General features: G+C 46.9%; 1 protein-coding gene across 1 annotated transcript in view; it reads left to right on the top strand.

Moving 5' to 3' along the window:
- Window positions 1-14728, top strand: part of GABRG3 (gamma-aminobutyric acid type A receptor subunit gamma3) — a 335489-nt gene that overhangs the window by 40765 nt on the left and 279996 nt on the right. Inside the window, exon 3 of the mRNA XM_090263575.1 lies at window positions 1497-1564. Within this exon, the coding sequence (XP_090119701.1) occupies window positions 1497-1564 (68 nt within the window). The remainder of the gene's footprint in view (window positions 1-1496; window positions 1565-14728) is intronic.

The following is a 14728-nucleotide window of genomic DNA, read 5'->3' as shown; positions in this document are numbered from 1 at the left end:
ATCATCTTGCCATTTTCACGGAGGTCCCAGAAACACGGCTGGATGTGCAGTTTACCAAGAGACCGTGAGCTCTGAAGGGCCACTCACGGCTGCAAAAGGAGGGTTCAGAAGTTCCTCTGTGAATGATGATTGTTTAGCAAAACCGAAGGGAGCTCATCAGAATAATTGCAGATATAATTGCTCTTGTTTTCATAGAAACAATCCACTTTGTGTGCCAGGGTTCAGGAGTCATGTCCATGCTTCTCCTGGGCAGAAATGTTCTGCGGTCGGCGCTGTCCTCGCCGCTGTCAGTCACTGGGGGCTGAGGAAGTGACTCAGACGTCTGGGTCTCAGCGATCCCTCCCCTGGGCTCCCAACATCCACCGCCGCCAAGGAAAGAGAAATGGGTTTTCCTGGAGGCTGAATAAGTCAATTCCACCACTCATGCACAATGTTAGATATGGCAATTTTTCATTTTATAAATGTTATGCTGTCACAGGGGAAACCATAATTCCTTGACTTACTAAAGTGTTATTCTTTCCCGAGTTATAGAATTTTAGGTCTGTGACGTGTGTGTGTGTCTTTAAGTTACAGTGGCGATACTAATCAAGCTTTCTTATTCCCCTTTGCTGTTTGTACTCCCCTGATCTCTGCCTTGAGTTGCTTTGCTTTGGAATGACAGGGAGCCAGCCCAGTGATGGGTAAAGACCTTGAGCTGTCCCTGATAGTACAGCAAAATGCTGACTTTAACACATTGTTGATGAGTCATGAAAAAAATGCGTGTTTTCAAGCCCAAACATCGTTGACCAATAACAAGTTAACTCATATTTGCACTTGCATTAGCTTATACAATTCTTTTTTTAAAAGATTTTATTTATTTATTTTTAGAGAGATGGGGAAGGGAGGGAGAAAGAGAGGGAGAGAAGCATCAATGTGTGGTTGCCTCTCATGCACCCCCAGCCGGGGACCTGGCTGCAACCCAGGCCTGTGCCCTGACTGGGAATCGAACCTGCGACCCTTTGATTTACAGGCCGGCGCTTAATCCACTGAGTCACACCAGCCAGGGCAGCTTATACAATTTTTAAATAAATAAATGAAGTTTATAGAAGTTTATTTAGATTGCTTCATTTTCATATTTAATTATGAAAAAATAGTCAGTGATATGGGATAGCTTTTGTATAAAATTGCCAGTCAACAATGTGTTAAATTACTTATGCAGTGTCTTGTATTTTTTGCTTTTAGATTTTCTTTGCCATACAGTCAGCCTACCACATGTCAGAGAATATCTTTATAGCCACTTATCAGACACACGTCCTGTTCTCCTAGAACTCATTAAGTACACGTAAGAATCTCTCATCCCTGGAGAACTTTAGAAAGAAAGACAGGCTTGGTTTGAATCATAACCACAACGCAAGTCCCTGAGAAAAGCCCACCCCTGTCAGCGACCCTGCAGGTGGTGGTGCTTTCCCCAGCCTTTCGGGCACCAAGTATTAACCCACGTGTGTTTTCCTCCACAGTAAAACCGACTGTAATTGATGTCGACATCTATGTGAACAGCATTGGTCCTGTGTCATCAATAAACATGGTAAGAGATTCTTTTTTCTGATCTCACAGACTTTGATTCACTTCTTGCTTGTGTGCTCGGAGCGGGTTTCTGTTGGCGGCTTGCCCAGCAGGTCGACAACGCGGTAGCATGTGCCGGGCATTGAAGTGCTGCTGATGGCGAAAGTCAGGGTTAGAGCCTGTGGCAGTGGCAGTGGGACAGGCCTTGGTGACCGCAGAGCGCGTCACCCCTCCTCCACACCTCGCTGTGCGCAGGCCTCCACATGACAGGATCTGCAATTGCGCGGCTATCAGACATCTCTGGCCTCACTAATACTGCGCATAGACAGAAGGCACAGCTTTTGGACTCTTGGCTTATTTTTTCCAGATCCAAAAGACCTGCCTGAAGCAGATACAAGTTATGGATGGTAGATTTTAACAACTTGGATTAAGTAGAAAGCTTTTCCAATTACCGTATTTTTCGCACTGTAAGACACAGCTTTTTTTCCCTCAAAAATGGGGAGGAAATGTCTGTGGGTCTTATGGAGCAAATATTGCGTCACAGAAAAGGATCTGAGATTACACAGCTCCTACTCCTCTCTGTAGTTTGAACTCTGAAGTAAAAAGATGCCTATGTTTGCTTTTACCCACGGAGAGACTATGGGACTAAATATACGACTTTCCCAAGTAGCGTATTTTCACAGACCTGGAAGCAAAGGTCCACGAGGAAGAGGCCCTTCTGGCTGTGTCCCAAGCAGGCACGCGCCTCTGCAGACCCCAGCTGGAGCTCCTGCAGGCTGGGGCCTCCTTTCGGCTCCCCCGCTGCCCTTGGCTCCTGGGTTTGGGGGTCGCATGAGGCTGAGGGTGGAAACTGCCAAAATTCTGACATGCACGCTGTCCTTGCATTGCGACATTCTGTGGGTGGCAATACTTGCTGGAAAATTAGTTGCCAATTATTTCTTTTCTTTGTCAGATAGTAAAAGTGTTCATGCTTTCTCTGATGATCTAAAGGTTCCATGTAGGGGTAAAGTTATGTTTATGAGTGACTCACGTATGGAAATGCCCTATGTGTCCCCTAAACTGGGCATTAGCAAAGAGGGGCACGGATAAAAGAGCGTTCGCTTCCCACAGCCGTGGGCCGCAGGTTATAAAATGCCTGTTGTCAGCGTGACGTCCCTTCCCGGGTAAGTGGCCATGCTGCTGATTGTATAAAGAGAGTAATTGTGCCTTAGTTTCTTTGTTTCTTATTTTGGAGTTTCATTTTCTTACATTAGTTCCACACAGTATATTCAGCACCTTTATGTCTAATGTTAATTTATGTCTAATGCAGAAAAAGAAATGGTTATGTAAATATATGGTTATAAATTATTTTAGGAAGAGGCACTTGGTTTGGTACGGCCAGGGGTTTTCATGAACGCCTGTAGCTCTGGGATCTGCTGGGGCCCAGGGTTAAGCTTTGCTGTTGGAAATGGTAGAAAGTTCTACCTGGGAACGATGGGCTGCACAGGAGGCAGCTAAGTCAGTGACAGTCACCACAGGGTGGTCAGGACTCTGCCGCCAGCAGGCCCCTCCTCCTTGGGGAAGCTGGCAGCAGCTGGAATAGGCTCCTCCCATGAGGCTTTCCCAGCCTGAAACTGGACAGATGACAGGGGTTTGTGGGTTGGGACAGCGTGGGAAGGTCCTTGGTAAAAGCCAGGACGACAGGGGTGTGAGGTGGCTGGGGAGCGGGGACCGGTAGGCTGGTCCAGGGCAGCCGGGCAGACCCTGGGCCTGCCGGGACCCAGGCTCCCCCCTGAGGTTTGCCTGGGGTGAATGTTGGCATCTGGGGAGCGTCCGCCACTTCCAATGTGGGGGTCAACTTTTATGAGGTGCATTCAAATCCAGCAAGATCCCACCCCCCCTGCATGGCACAGAGCTTACGCTATGATTTTGCATCATTATTAACATCATTAACTCTGACACCTTCATCAAGGGAAAGGAATGATCTTAATCAAAACGGTCTGAGGCATTGTAAGACTCCCATCCCCTGAGAAAGGTGCATGCGTCAGTGTCTAGTACACCCTGAAGCAGATAGAAGGCATGGATGCTGGATTTTGGATTGAATAGAAAGCTTTTCCAGTTAACTCCTCATCTTTTTAAAAAAGTGCCCTTAATATCTTCACAATCCATCTGGTCCATTTTTTCCCCTTCTCGGTGTGTGCCTGCCAATGGAAGTGGCGACCAGTCCATGTTGCGGGCCTTTTATTTTGTGACACGGAGCAATGACCTAGGGGACCGTGGGCAAGCTGAGTGACAGGCCGTGCTTCACCCTGGACCCAGTGACACGTTTACAGCCGGTTCTCAGCAGAATGGAAGCTGTCCCAGCTGCTGCCCCGTCTCATTCCATGAGGAATATTAACGCGCTGCTGACTTTCCCAGCAAAGCAAGGCACAGAGCATCGGCAAGGGTTAGTTCAAAACCATACACATATCTAAATCCAGACCCACACACACATGTTTAGCCATGGAATTCCTGTGTTCTCTGGGGTGACTTTCCTATTTCCGTCTTTGCTCAGTCAGTAGACTGTGGCCCCATCCATGGCTGCGGCATGCCGTGTGCTGTGTAAGCACAGGTCAGAGGGCAAACGAGGCCCCCTCCTGCTCTGGGAGCCAGTCCAGACCATTACCCAGCCTTCAGGGGACACGGGGCCTGAGGAAGGTCAAGGCCGAGCCACCCAGAGCAGGAATATTCAACAGTCTCTGGGAGCTTAAAGGCCTTAGGAGCCAGGGGCTTCGGAGTTGTCTTTTTTTTCTCCTTTAAATGTTTATTTTGTAAAAGATGTTTTAAAGGAGCAGATTTAGGTTCACAGGAAAATTGACAGGAAGGTACAGGGACTTCTGTGTACCCTTTCCTGCAACACGTGCCCAGCTTCTCGTGTGGCAATCGTCTCGCGCCAGACGGTCCCTTGGTTACCGCCAGCGAATCTGCACCGATGCGCCCTCATCACCCAGAGTCCAGGGTGACGCTGGGACGCACTGTCGGTGCGGACTCTGCGCTGCGGACGGATGGCTGAAGGCCTGTGGCCACCGTCAGGGCCGTGCGTCCAGGGCGGGTGCTGTCCCGGGAAATCCACCCGGGGCAGCCGCTGCTGGAAGGACGAGGCCTCTGACCTTTGCGCTCGGCACACTTCGCTCTGAAGTCGCGATGATAAAGGGCTTCTCCCAGGGGGGTATCTATCCGGTACACCCCCCTGTCTGTGAGACCCGGCGGCACAGTTCAAGGGGACGTCAAGTGCTTCAGAGGGAACCTCCTGAAAAATAAAAGCGACTTAACAGTGGGGAGCGGACTGTAAGGGGGGTTGGGGCACTGAGTGAGCCGGGTTATGAAGGGCGAGCACGGGGGAGCCCCGAACGGTCCAACTGAAGGGTATGTCACGGGGAAGAGCATGGTTTGGAGGTGAAAGCAGGGCTCAGGGGTGTACATTTTTATGGGGGTTTCAGCTGTAAAGCAAAAGCCTGGAAAAATTATGGCTTCCTCTTCCCCCAGATGGTTATGTAACAGTCAAGGAAAGACAGGAAACAGTTACTGCTCTGTCTTCCTCTCCCCTCTCCTACTTCCCTGCTTCTTTATTGATATTGTTAATACTGACTACCCAGTCTCAGACACTCTCCCCAGTGAAGAGAAATGAAGTGTCATTTTAATCTGTTGTTTAACAGATCGATTCCATTGTCTTATTATCCTAGGGTTTTAAAATTTTAATCTTTATTGTATTCTTTTCCCATTACCATTTAGTCCCCTTATACCCCCCCACCAGTCACCACACTGTTGTCCAGGCCCATGAGTCCTTTTTCCTTTTTTCTCAGTCCCCCACCCCCTCACCTGTCCCCCACCCCCAGCTGTCATCTGCTCTCCATCTGTGAGTCTGTCCCCATTGTCCTTGTCAGCTCAGTTTGTTCATTAGATTCCACATATGAGTGAGATCATGTGGCGTCTGTCTTTCTCTGACCGGCTTATTTCACTCAGCATAACGTTCTCCAGGTCCATCCACGCTGGTGCAAAGGGTAAAGTTTCTTCTTTTTATGGCCGAGTAGTATTCCACTGTGTAAATGTCCCATTGTTGTTTTATCCACTCATTCACTGACGGGCACGTGGGCTGCTTCCAGATCTTGGCGACTGTAAATAATGCTGCAATGAACATAGGGGTGCTCAGGTCCCTTCAACTTAGTGTTTTGGGTTCCTTTGGGTACGTTCCTGGAAGTGGGATTGCTCTGTAAAATGGCAGATCCATTTTTAGTTTTTTTGAGGGATCTCCACGCTGCTTTCCACAGTGGCTGCACCATCTGCACTCTCACTCACAGTGCAATAAGGTTCCCTTTCTCCACTTCCTCGCCAGCACTTGTTTGTTGCTTTATTGATGATGGCCATTCTGACAGGTGTGAGGTGGTATCTCATCTCTGATGATTAACAACATTGAGCATCTTTTCATATGTCTATTGGCCATTTGTATGTCCTCTTCGGGGAAGTGTCTATTCAGGTCCTTTTCCTATTCTTTAATTGGGTTGTTTGTTTTTTTGGCGTTCAGTTTTGTAAATACTTCATAAATTTTGGATATTGACCCCTTATCAGATGTATCAGTGAATATATTCTCCCATTCTGTGAGTTGTCTTTTTATTTTGTTGATTGTTTCCTTTGCTGTGCAAAAACCTTTTAGTTTGATGTAGTCCCATTGGTTTATTTTTTCTTTTGTTCCCCTTTCTTTTATCAGAGATATATCTGATAAAAAATTACTATGAGCAGTGTCAGAGATTTTGCTTGCTATGTTTCCTTCTAGGATTTTTATGGTTTCTGGTCCAACACTTAAGCCTTTGATCCATTTTGAATTTATCTTGCGTGCGGGACAAGAAGATGGCCTAGTTTCATTTTTCTGCATGTGTCTGTCCCATTTTCCCAACACCATTTATTGAATAAACTATCTTTAGCCTATTGTATGTGCTTGCTTCCTTTATCAAATATTAATTGACAATAAAGTTGTGGGTTTATGTCTGGACTCTTTATTCTGTTCCATTGATCATGTGTCTTTTTATGCCGGGCCCAGGCTGTTTTGATTACTGTGGCCTTGTGGTATAGTTTGATATTAGGTAGCATGATTCCTCCAGTTTTGTTCTTCTTTCTCAGGATCACTGTTGCGGGGCTTTTGTGGTTCCATATACGTTTTTGAAGTATTTGTTCTAATTCTGTGAAATACATCATTGGAAGCTTGATAGAAATTACATTGAATCTATAGATTGCTTTGGGTAGTATGGACACTTTAATGGTGTTAATTCTTCCTATCCATGAACATGATATGTGCTTTTACTTTTGTATCTTTTTAAATTTCTTTCTTCAGTCTCTTATAATTTTCTGTGTACAGATCCATTACATCCTTGGTTAGGTTTATTCCTAGGTATTCTATTCTTTTTGAAGCAATTGTGAATGGGATTGTTTACTTAATTTCCCTTTCTGTTATTTTGTTATTGGCATATAAAACTGCAACTGATTTTTGATATTAATTTTGTTCCTGCCACTTTGATGAATTCATTTATCAGTTCCAGTCATTTCTCAGTGGAATCTTTGGGGTTCCCTATGTATACTATCATGTCATCTGCAAAATAAAGACAGTTTTACTTCTTCCTTTCCAATTTGGATGCCTTTTATTTCTCCTTGTCTGATCGCTGTGGCTAAGACTTCCAGTACTGTGTCGAATAAGAGAGGTGAAAGCAGAAATCCCTGTCTTGTTGCTGATTTTTAGGGGAAACATTTGTAGTTTTTTCCCATTGAGTATGATACTGGCAGTGGGTTTGTCATATATGGTCTTTATTATGTTTAGGTATGTTCCCTCTATTCCCACTTTGCTGAAAGTTTTGATCATAAATAGGTGCTGGATTGTATAATAAGTGTTTTCTGCATCTATTGATATAATCATGTGGTTTTTATCCTTCAGTTTTTTAAGCAGTGAATCACATTTATTGATTTGGGAATGTTGTATCAACCTTGCATTCCTGGAATAAATCCCACTTGATCATGGTGTATGATCTTTTTGATGCATGTCTGTATTTGGTTTGCCAATATTTTGTTGAGAATTTTAGCATCTATGTTCATCAGGGATATATATTTTTTTCTTTTAATGCCTTTATTTGGTTTTGGAAATAGGATAATACTGGCCTCATAAAGTGAATTTGGGAACCTTTCCTCTTCTTGAATTTTATGAAATAGTTTGAGAAGGAGAGGTGTTACTTCTCAGAATGTTTGATAAAATTTACCTGTCAAGCCATCTGGTTCAGGGCTTTTGTTTGTTGGGAGTTTTTTTGATTACTGCTTCAATTTCATTAGGTGTTATCTGTCTATTCAGATTCTGTAATTCTTTCTGATTTATTTTGTTTCTAGGTATTTATCCATTTCATCCAGGTTGTCCAGTTTGTTGGCAAATAATTGTTCATAATATTTTCTTACAGTCCTTCGTATTTCTTTGGTGGCAGTTCTTATTTCTCCTCTTCCATTTGTGATTTTATTTATTTGGGTCCTTTCTCTTTTTTTCTTCATGAAGGACTGCAGGGTGAGGCAGAATAATTACTGTGGGCAGGTCTATTGCTTCCCCTCAGGCTCTGCCTGAGAGAGATGGCTCCTGCAGTATGGGGGATGAGTCAGCATGGGGATCCCCTTGGCTGCTCTCTCAGTTCTCTTCCCCAAAGCCACTGTCCGCAAACTCTCCTCAAGCATCTCTAGTCCACTCTGCCCTCCCTCTGCCAGAGCTCGGGGTAAGTGGCTGCAAACAGAATTTTGTGCATTGGCCCTTTAAGAGGCTCTCTGTCTCCAGCCTTCTCTCCCTGGCAGATAGAAACCCTGCTGCTTTTCACAGCTAGGTGTTATCTGGGTTCCTCTCCAGCTCTGATGCTACTGGCTGGGGAGCCCAGATTGGGGTTTAGACCCCGTTCTTCTCAGGGGGAACCCCTGGCTGCTGAGATGTTTCTCTGTCCCTTCAGCTGCCACCTGTGGGAGCCCAGCCAGCTCTCTCACGTCTCTGCATTTCCTGCCGGTCACGTTGTGACGCAGCAGTTTCTTCTGTCTGTCCGTGGTTATAAGGCTTCTCTCCAGCTCATGTTCAGTTGGTTATTCCAGATGATTTCTCCACAATTAAGTTGTAATTGCAGATTGGTCCTGGGAGGAGGTTAGTGTGGCTTCCACTACTCCTCTGCCCTCTTGGATCTCTATCCCTCACTCCTAGAGCTTTTATACCTTTTTTAGTTATTGAAGAGATTGGAAATGGTTCATTCAGCTGGGTTGAGAAGAACCTTTTTGTTTTAATTTTTATTTATTGATTTTAGAGAGAGAGGAAGGAGGGGAGAGAGAGAGAGAGAGAGAGAGAGAGAGAGAGAGAGAGAGATATCAATTTGTTGTTCCACTTATTCATGCATTCATTGGTTGGTTCTTCTATATTCCCCGACTGGGATCAAACCCACAACCTTGGCGTATTGGGATGATATGCTAGCCACCTGAGCTACCTGGCCAGGGCCTAATGCTGTACATTAAACTCCCAGAATTTATTATTCTTAGTACTGGGAGTTTGTACCTTTTGACCAACATCTTCCCATCTACCCACAGCTCGTTCCTGGCAAACACCATTCTGCTCTCTGTTTCTATAATTTCAGTTTTAGCAGATCCCACATATGGGTAACATCACACAGTATTTGTTTTTCACTGTGTGACTTATTTCATGCAGCATAATTTAAATTCACACACAAAGAAATTAAGGAGAAATAGCGTGTCCTGCATGGTGGCCTCCTCCCCACAGCAAAACCAGAATCCCCACCGACCAGCCAATTCATCTAAACGCACAGAAAAACCTGGTTCCCTGTGGCACCTCGTTTGCACGTGGTGCTGCCGGGATGCCAGCACGCTTGCTGCCAAAGTGGGCGGCGGGGGCTGGCTTTCCCCGAGAGGCACAGAGTTCAGAGCAGTGACGGGGAGCCGGCAGCCAGGCCTGAGTCCTTATGCACGTCTTCCGCTCATCTCTGGCCCTCGATGTTCCTTGGCTCACTGCTGTCACCCCCAGCAGTTTGACAGTGGCCGTGAGACCTCCTGTGCTGTGTTTCACGTGGCTGTGTGGTTGCTCCCTGCATTTCCTCTTCAGGGGAAAACTGATTCTTTTTTTTTTTTTTCTTTTTTTATCTTCACTCAAGGATAGGTTTATTGATTTTAGAGAGAGAGAGGAAGGGAGAGAGGGAGAGAGAAATATGGGTGCGAGGGAGAGGAAACATTGATTGGTTGCTTCCCATACACACCCTGACTTGAGATCAACCCTACAATCTAGGCATGCACCCTGACCAGGAATCGAACTGACAACCTTTGGGTGCACAGGATGGTGCTCCAACCAACCGAGCCACCCAGCCAGGACAAGGGAAACTGATCCTTATACTGTTTCTGCTCTTCAGTACATCGATGGGAAATGCTTTGAACTCTTAATTTCAAAGTCGCCTCACGTTCACGCTCCCTTGCTCTCGGATGCGGGAGGTGAGTGCTTTGGAGGTCTGGGAAGAGGTGGTTGCTTTAAAAACTGGACTCCAGCCTGGACACCTTGGCGCCCAGCCTTCTGCTATGGAGGGGGCATGGAGGCAGCACACCTGCAGCTCACAGGCACTGGGACAGGCGGTGACTTTGGCAACATTGTGCCTAAGCGCGGCTGCCATCATGCGATACCTGTGCACGTTTCTCATTTTACATGTTTAATGACTTATTTAAAGTCTTTCTGTAGTGACTGACCTCTTTAACACTGAGGACGGTGAAAGACGACCTAGGTCACATCTGCAGCAGGGCCACATGGCGCCAGGCGCTGACCCAGCTGCCCGCTGCAGAGTTCCTCACGCCTGCTTCCTTTGCAGAAATCAATCATTGCATGTTCCTTCAAAATCCAATATATTAGGAATCGGTGGGCTGCTGGGCTCTGCAGGAACGTTCTCGGCAGGTTCTTACCCTCGGCGAGGCGTTCAGTCCTACGTCACAGGCACTTATGAGGAAGAAAACGCCCCAGGGGCTCTCATCTGTCAAAGGTTCAACGCCTGTCACAGGCCATTGTGATCTCCACAAACACACTGAAGGGCACAGCCAGTGCTCCCATTCCTCTGACTTAGCCACTAGCTCCCATTCTGATGAACAAAAATGTGCCCATGACCTGGCTAAGGTCATACCATAATTAACTATACAAATTAGACATGTGTCCACGATTCTTGGTTCTCCTACGGCTGCTGCCTGTGGAAAACTTGAGCCGAAAGACGAGTTCCTTTTGTACGGACGTTCTGCGGATTGAGTAGGAAAAGGCAGTGGTCAGTCCCAGACACGTGTTGGCGATGCACAGTTTTAAGCTTTTCAAGTGTATACTTTGCAAGTCTCCTTAAACCAGTTTTTAGCTGCTGAGAGTTGTGGTCAGGCTGTGTTTTAAAAGAAATAAGCTGGAAGTAATGTTGAATTTGCTCCCGGGCTGCCGCCGGCTTCGCTGACCTGGGAGAGGCAGCGCGAATCTATTTTCAGGCTAGAGACAAAGCCAGATGGATGACCTCCTTCTAGGAGACAACATTTAATCGTATACTTTATCTTTATTTGGATGTATTAGGTTTTAATCAGAGGTCAGCTAGCTAAGTGTTTTGAACCAGGTAAGAATTTAATTTGTGGAACAACCGAATTACAGAAAATGAGAGGACCAGATGAGCAGGGGTTCAAGCAAATGAACAGAGGACAGCTCATTTATATTTCGTAAAGGGACCCCACGGAGAGCTGGTGTGGGGACGAGGTGACTTCCTGAGAAAGGACTGAAGGGGCTCCCTCTGGAGCTGTGTGGGCAGACGGGTGTCCCTGGAGCCTGGGAAGAGGCTCTGGCACAGCGCCCAGCAGGGGACAGAGAGAGGGGCCCTATTCCCACAGGAGGGCAGCCCCGCACCCTCTGGTCCTGGAGTTTGGGGGGAGCTGTTCCTCTCCTGTGCTTACCACTCTGCTGAGGGCCTGGACGCCCAGTGTCTGTCTCTCTATTGCTGAGAGGGGCCAGGACACAGCAATCTTCCAGTGTCTCATAGAGCAGTTCATTCCTTTCCCAAGGGACTTACCAGTCACTTTCCTGAGCTGGGGACAGACTGCAGTAATTCAGAGCCACACACGTTGTTGTCGGAGATGCTGCGAGATGGACAGCGGAGACCCGAGACCGGGGCCTCGTCAGTCAGCGAGCAGGACAGACCTGGGCTCAGAGGCGGCTCCCGGGGTTTGACTGTCATACCGCTCGCTTCTCGTATTGGAAAGGGAGGCGCAATAAAACGCCCGTCCAGTCAACTTAGAATTACACCAGATAGCTCACATATATATGTACCGTATTCCCTCGCTTACCGCGGGTATTCCGTTCTAGACCCCCCCGTGATAGGTGAGAATCCGCGAAGTAGGAACCTTACATTTGTTTTAGTGTTTATATATATTTTAAGGCTTTATGAACCCTTCCCACACACCTATAAACTGTTCCCAGTTTATTAACCTTTCCACTCCCTTATTAACCTTTTCCACACTTTTATAAACACTACTGATGTTCTTAAACATATTCTACGCTCTTAAACCTATGTCACTTTAACAACATACATATACAGTACAGCAAAATCCCGTGATATAGCAAAAAATTTGCAATAAATAATTAAATATAGTATTTTTAAAGCTCCCACGATACAGTGAGGCCGCGATAAGTGAACCATGATGTAGAGAGGGACCCCTGTATGTTGCATTCAATAACTAACAGGCAGTCCCTCAGGGAAAGGCAGTGACAGGCTGACTGAAATGTGCGAACATGTAACTGGGACAAGTAGGCGCGTGGGGTTTTAGTTGGGAGGACGGGGGCCGGCGAGGGGGTGAAGCGCGAGGAGTCAGGCCTGAGCTACGTGGCTGGGATGCCAGGACTGCCCAGTGCGCTCGCTGAGCCTCTGTCCGCACTTGCTAAACGCTGTCAGCCACACCGGGGCTTCCGATGCTCCCGACACCCGGTGAGTGAGACCTAGCCTGAGCAAGTCCCTCTCCTGCCCTGAGAGGGGCCTTTCCAATGCAGAGGTGAAGGGAGAGTTTCGGCAGAGAGAAGACTTAAATGTCATTTGTGGTGCATCTGATTGTTCACGTACCTGAGCCTGTGCAGGTGCGTAAGTGAGGTTCTGTCTCTTAATGGGCAAGGACCGAAAACAGCTTCCACTTGCACTCGGAGAGCACATGCGGAGATCGCTGCCTCATGTCCTGTGCGAAAGAACGTGTTTGTATCGGACCACTTCCTTCTCCTTATGCTCCTGAACTCTGTCTCCCTGCTCCTTGGATCATGGCGTTGACTTTGGAGGTCAGGGGTCCATCAGTTCAAAAAGCAACAAGAACAATTAGAGACAGAACTGGGGGGAATTAGTTCTAAAATTATTTTTTAATGACATGATTATATATTTAAAAAACCAAAAAGAGGCAATGAAAAACTTACGATCATGATGGAGGAGTATTAAGGGTTTGAGAGCAAACGTAATGAGTGTTCTCAGAAGCGAATAAGAAAAAAAATTAGTACACATGGAGGAGGAGCTTTTCTTTTTCCTTTTTTAAAAAAATTTAAAATAAACTTTATGTTGACTTAAAAAAAAAAAAGAAAGAAAAATAATCACCCAAGAAGTAATGAGAAAATGCTTTTTAAAAACTTCACAAGAGAAGAATCACCAACACTGTTATCCCACAAAGCAAAAGGTCACCAGTTCAATTCCCTGTCAGGACACATGCCTGGGCTGTGGGTTTGGTCCCCAGTTGGGGCACATGCAGGAGGCAACCGATCAATATTTCTCCCTCACAGTGATGATTGTCTCCCTCTCTTTCTCCCTCCTTTCCACTCACTCTAAAAATAAATAAAATCTTAAAAAGAAAAGAATCACCAACAGAAAATAAAGACACAGTGCAATGATTAAATCAGTGATCAAAGTGACCAGCAAAAATATATTGAGCACCTTCTCTGGGTGAGGCATTGTTTTAGGTGCTAAGGTAAAATGTCATACCAGGAATTCAGTGGGACCTGGCAAAGCTGCTCTCAGAGGTGGGGACACAGAGCTTTTGTCCAGTGTTGGCAGGAGAACAGAGCCGGGGGCTGTGGGGGGAAACTGTGAGGAGCCCCCCCCGAAGGAACACGCTGTTGTTCTGTGGACAGGTCGCAGCTGGGAGCCCTGGGCCCGCCACGGTGTGGTCAGAAAACCAGCAGGCACGCAGACGTCAGAGGTGGGCCAGCGAGTTTTTAATTTTGAGTGTCAAGTTCGTTCTGCCATAAATGCAGCTGTCCCATGCACCTTCAGGCATGGTTTGAGCACTTTCTCCTGACTCTTCCTCAGACCCAAGACTTGGACCAGGAAGAAGCAAGAGCGGACCACCCGGTTCCTGTGGATGTGGGCGGTCAGGCCTTCCTCAAGCAGGCATGGCCTGAAAGTATCCGTGTCTTCCTGGCTCCAGACTCGATGCTCTTCCTGCTCGTTTCAAAGGGTTGAGGATCCCAAGACAGAGTCTAGACTAGACAGCGCTCTTCTAGGTCCACCGTCCAGGTGGGCAAACCCGGTCTGTCCCGAAGGATTCCGTCCTTGACTTCATTTCTTAGGCCGCCAGACTTGTAGCCGAGACCCTTCCCGAGGACAGTTCTTTGTCCTCCCCGGGAACATGGGGGCCTGCAAGGAACACTCACCTTTCTGTGCCTGCCCCACAGTGACTGAGAGCTTCAGCAAAGACGCTTTCTAACTGGGTCCTTTGCACAAGCTGGGCCAGGACAAGTCTTCTGACACGCAGTGTTTATGGGATTAAATCGTTTCTGCTCTTCCAGGAGACATTGTTTTCTTGAATCCAATAAACAGGAAACCTTAAACCCTATGGTTATTTATGCTTTTGGTTTTTAGGAGAAAATGGCAAATGTCCAAGCACTGGGACGTCTGAGAATCATTAAAGCAGAAGGGTGCCAGGGGATGTGTCGCGGGGTCACCTGTGGTTTGCTCACCTACCCGTGTCTACAGGGCTGTGGCCTGAGAATGTCAGGGTGCTGGGGCAGAGGAGGTGAGTCCTGGTCACTGGGTCACCCCCAGTGCTCGCCGCATGCGTGTCCTCCCTGACACTCTTGTCTGAAACCTGGTGTCACCTTAAAGGAATTTTACCACAGACTTGTTCTTTGGAAACGTAGCAT

Source organism: Furipterus horrens, unplaced genomic scaffold (assembly GCF_987537825.1).
Source record: "Furipterus horrens unplaced genomic scaffold, mFurHor1.1.pri manual_scaffold_16, whole genome shotgun sequence".
NCBI lineage: Eukaryota > Metazoa > Chordata > Mammalia > Chiroptera > Furipteridae > Furipterus > Furipterus horrens.
Note: the sequence above shows the minus strand (reverse complement) of the source record. Positions and strands in the feature narration are given on the sequence as shown.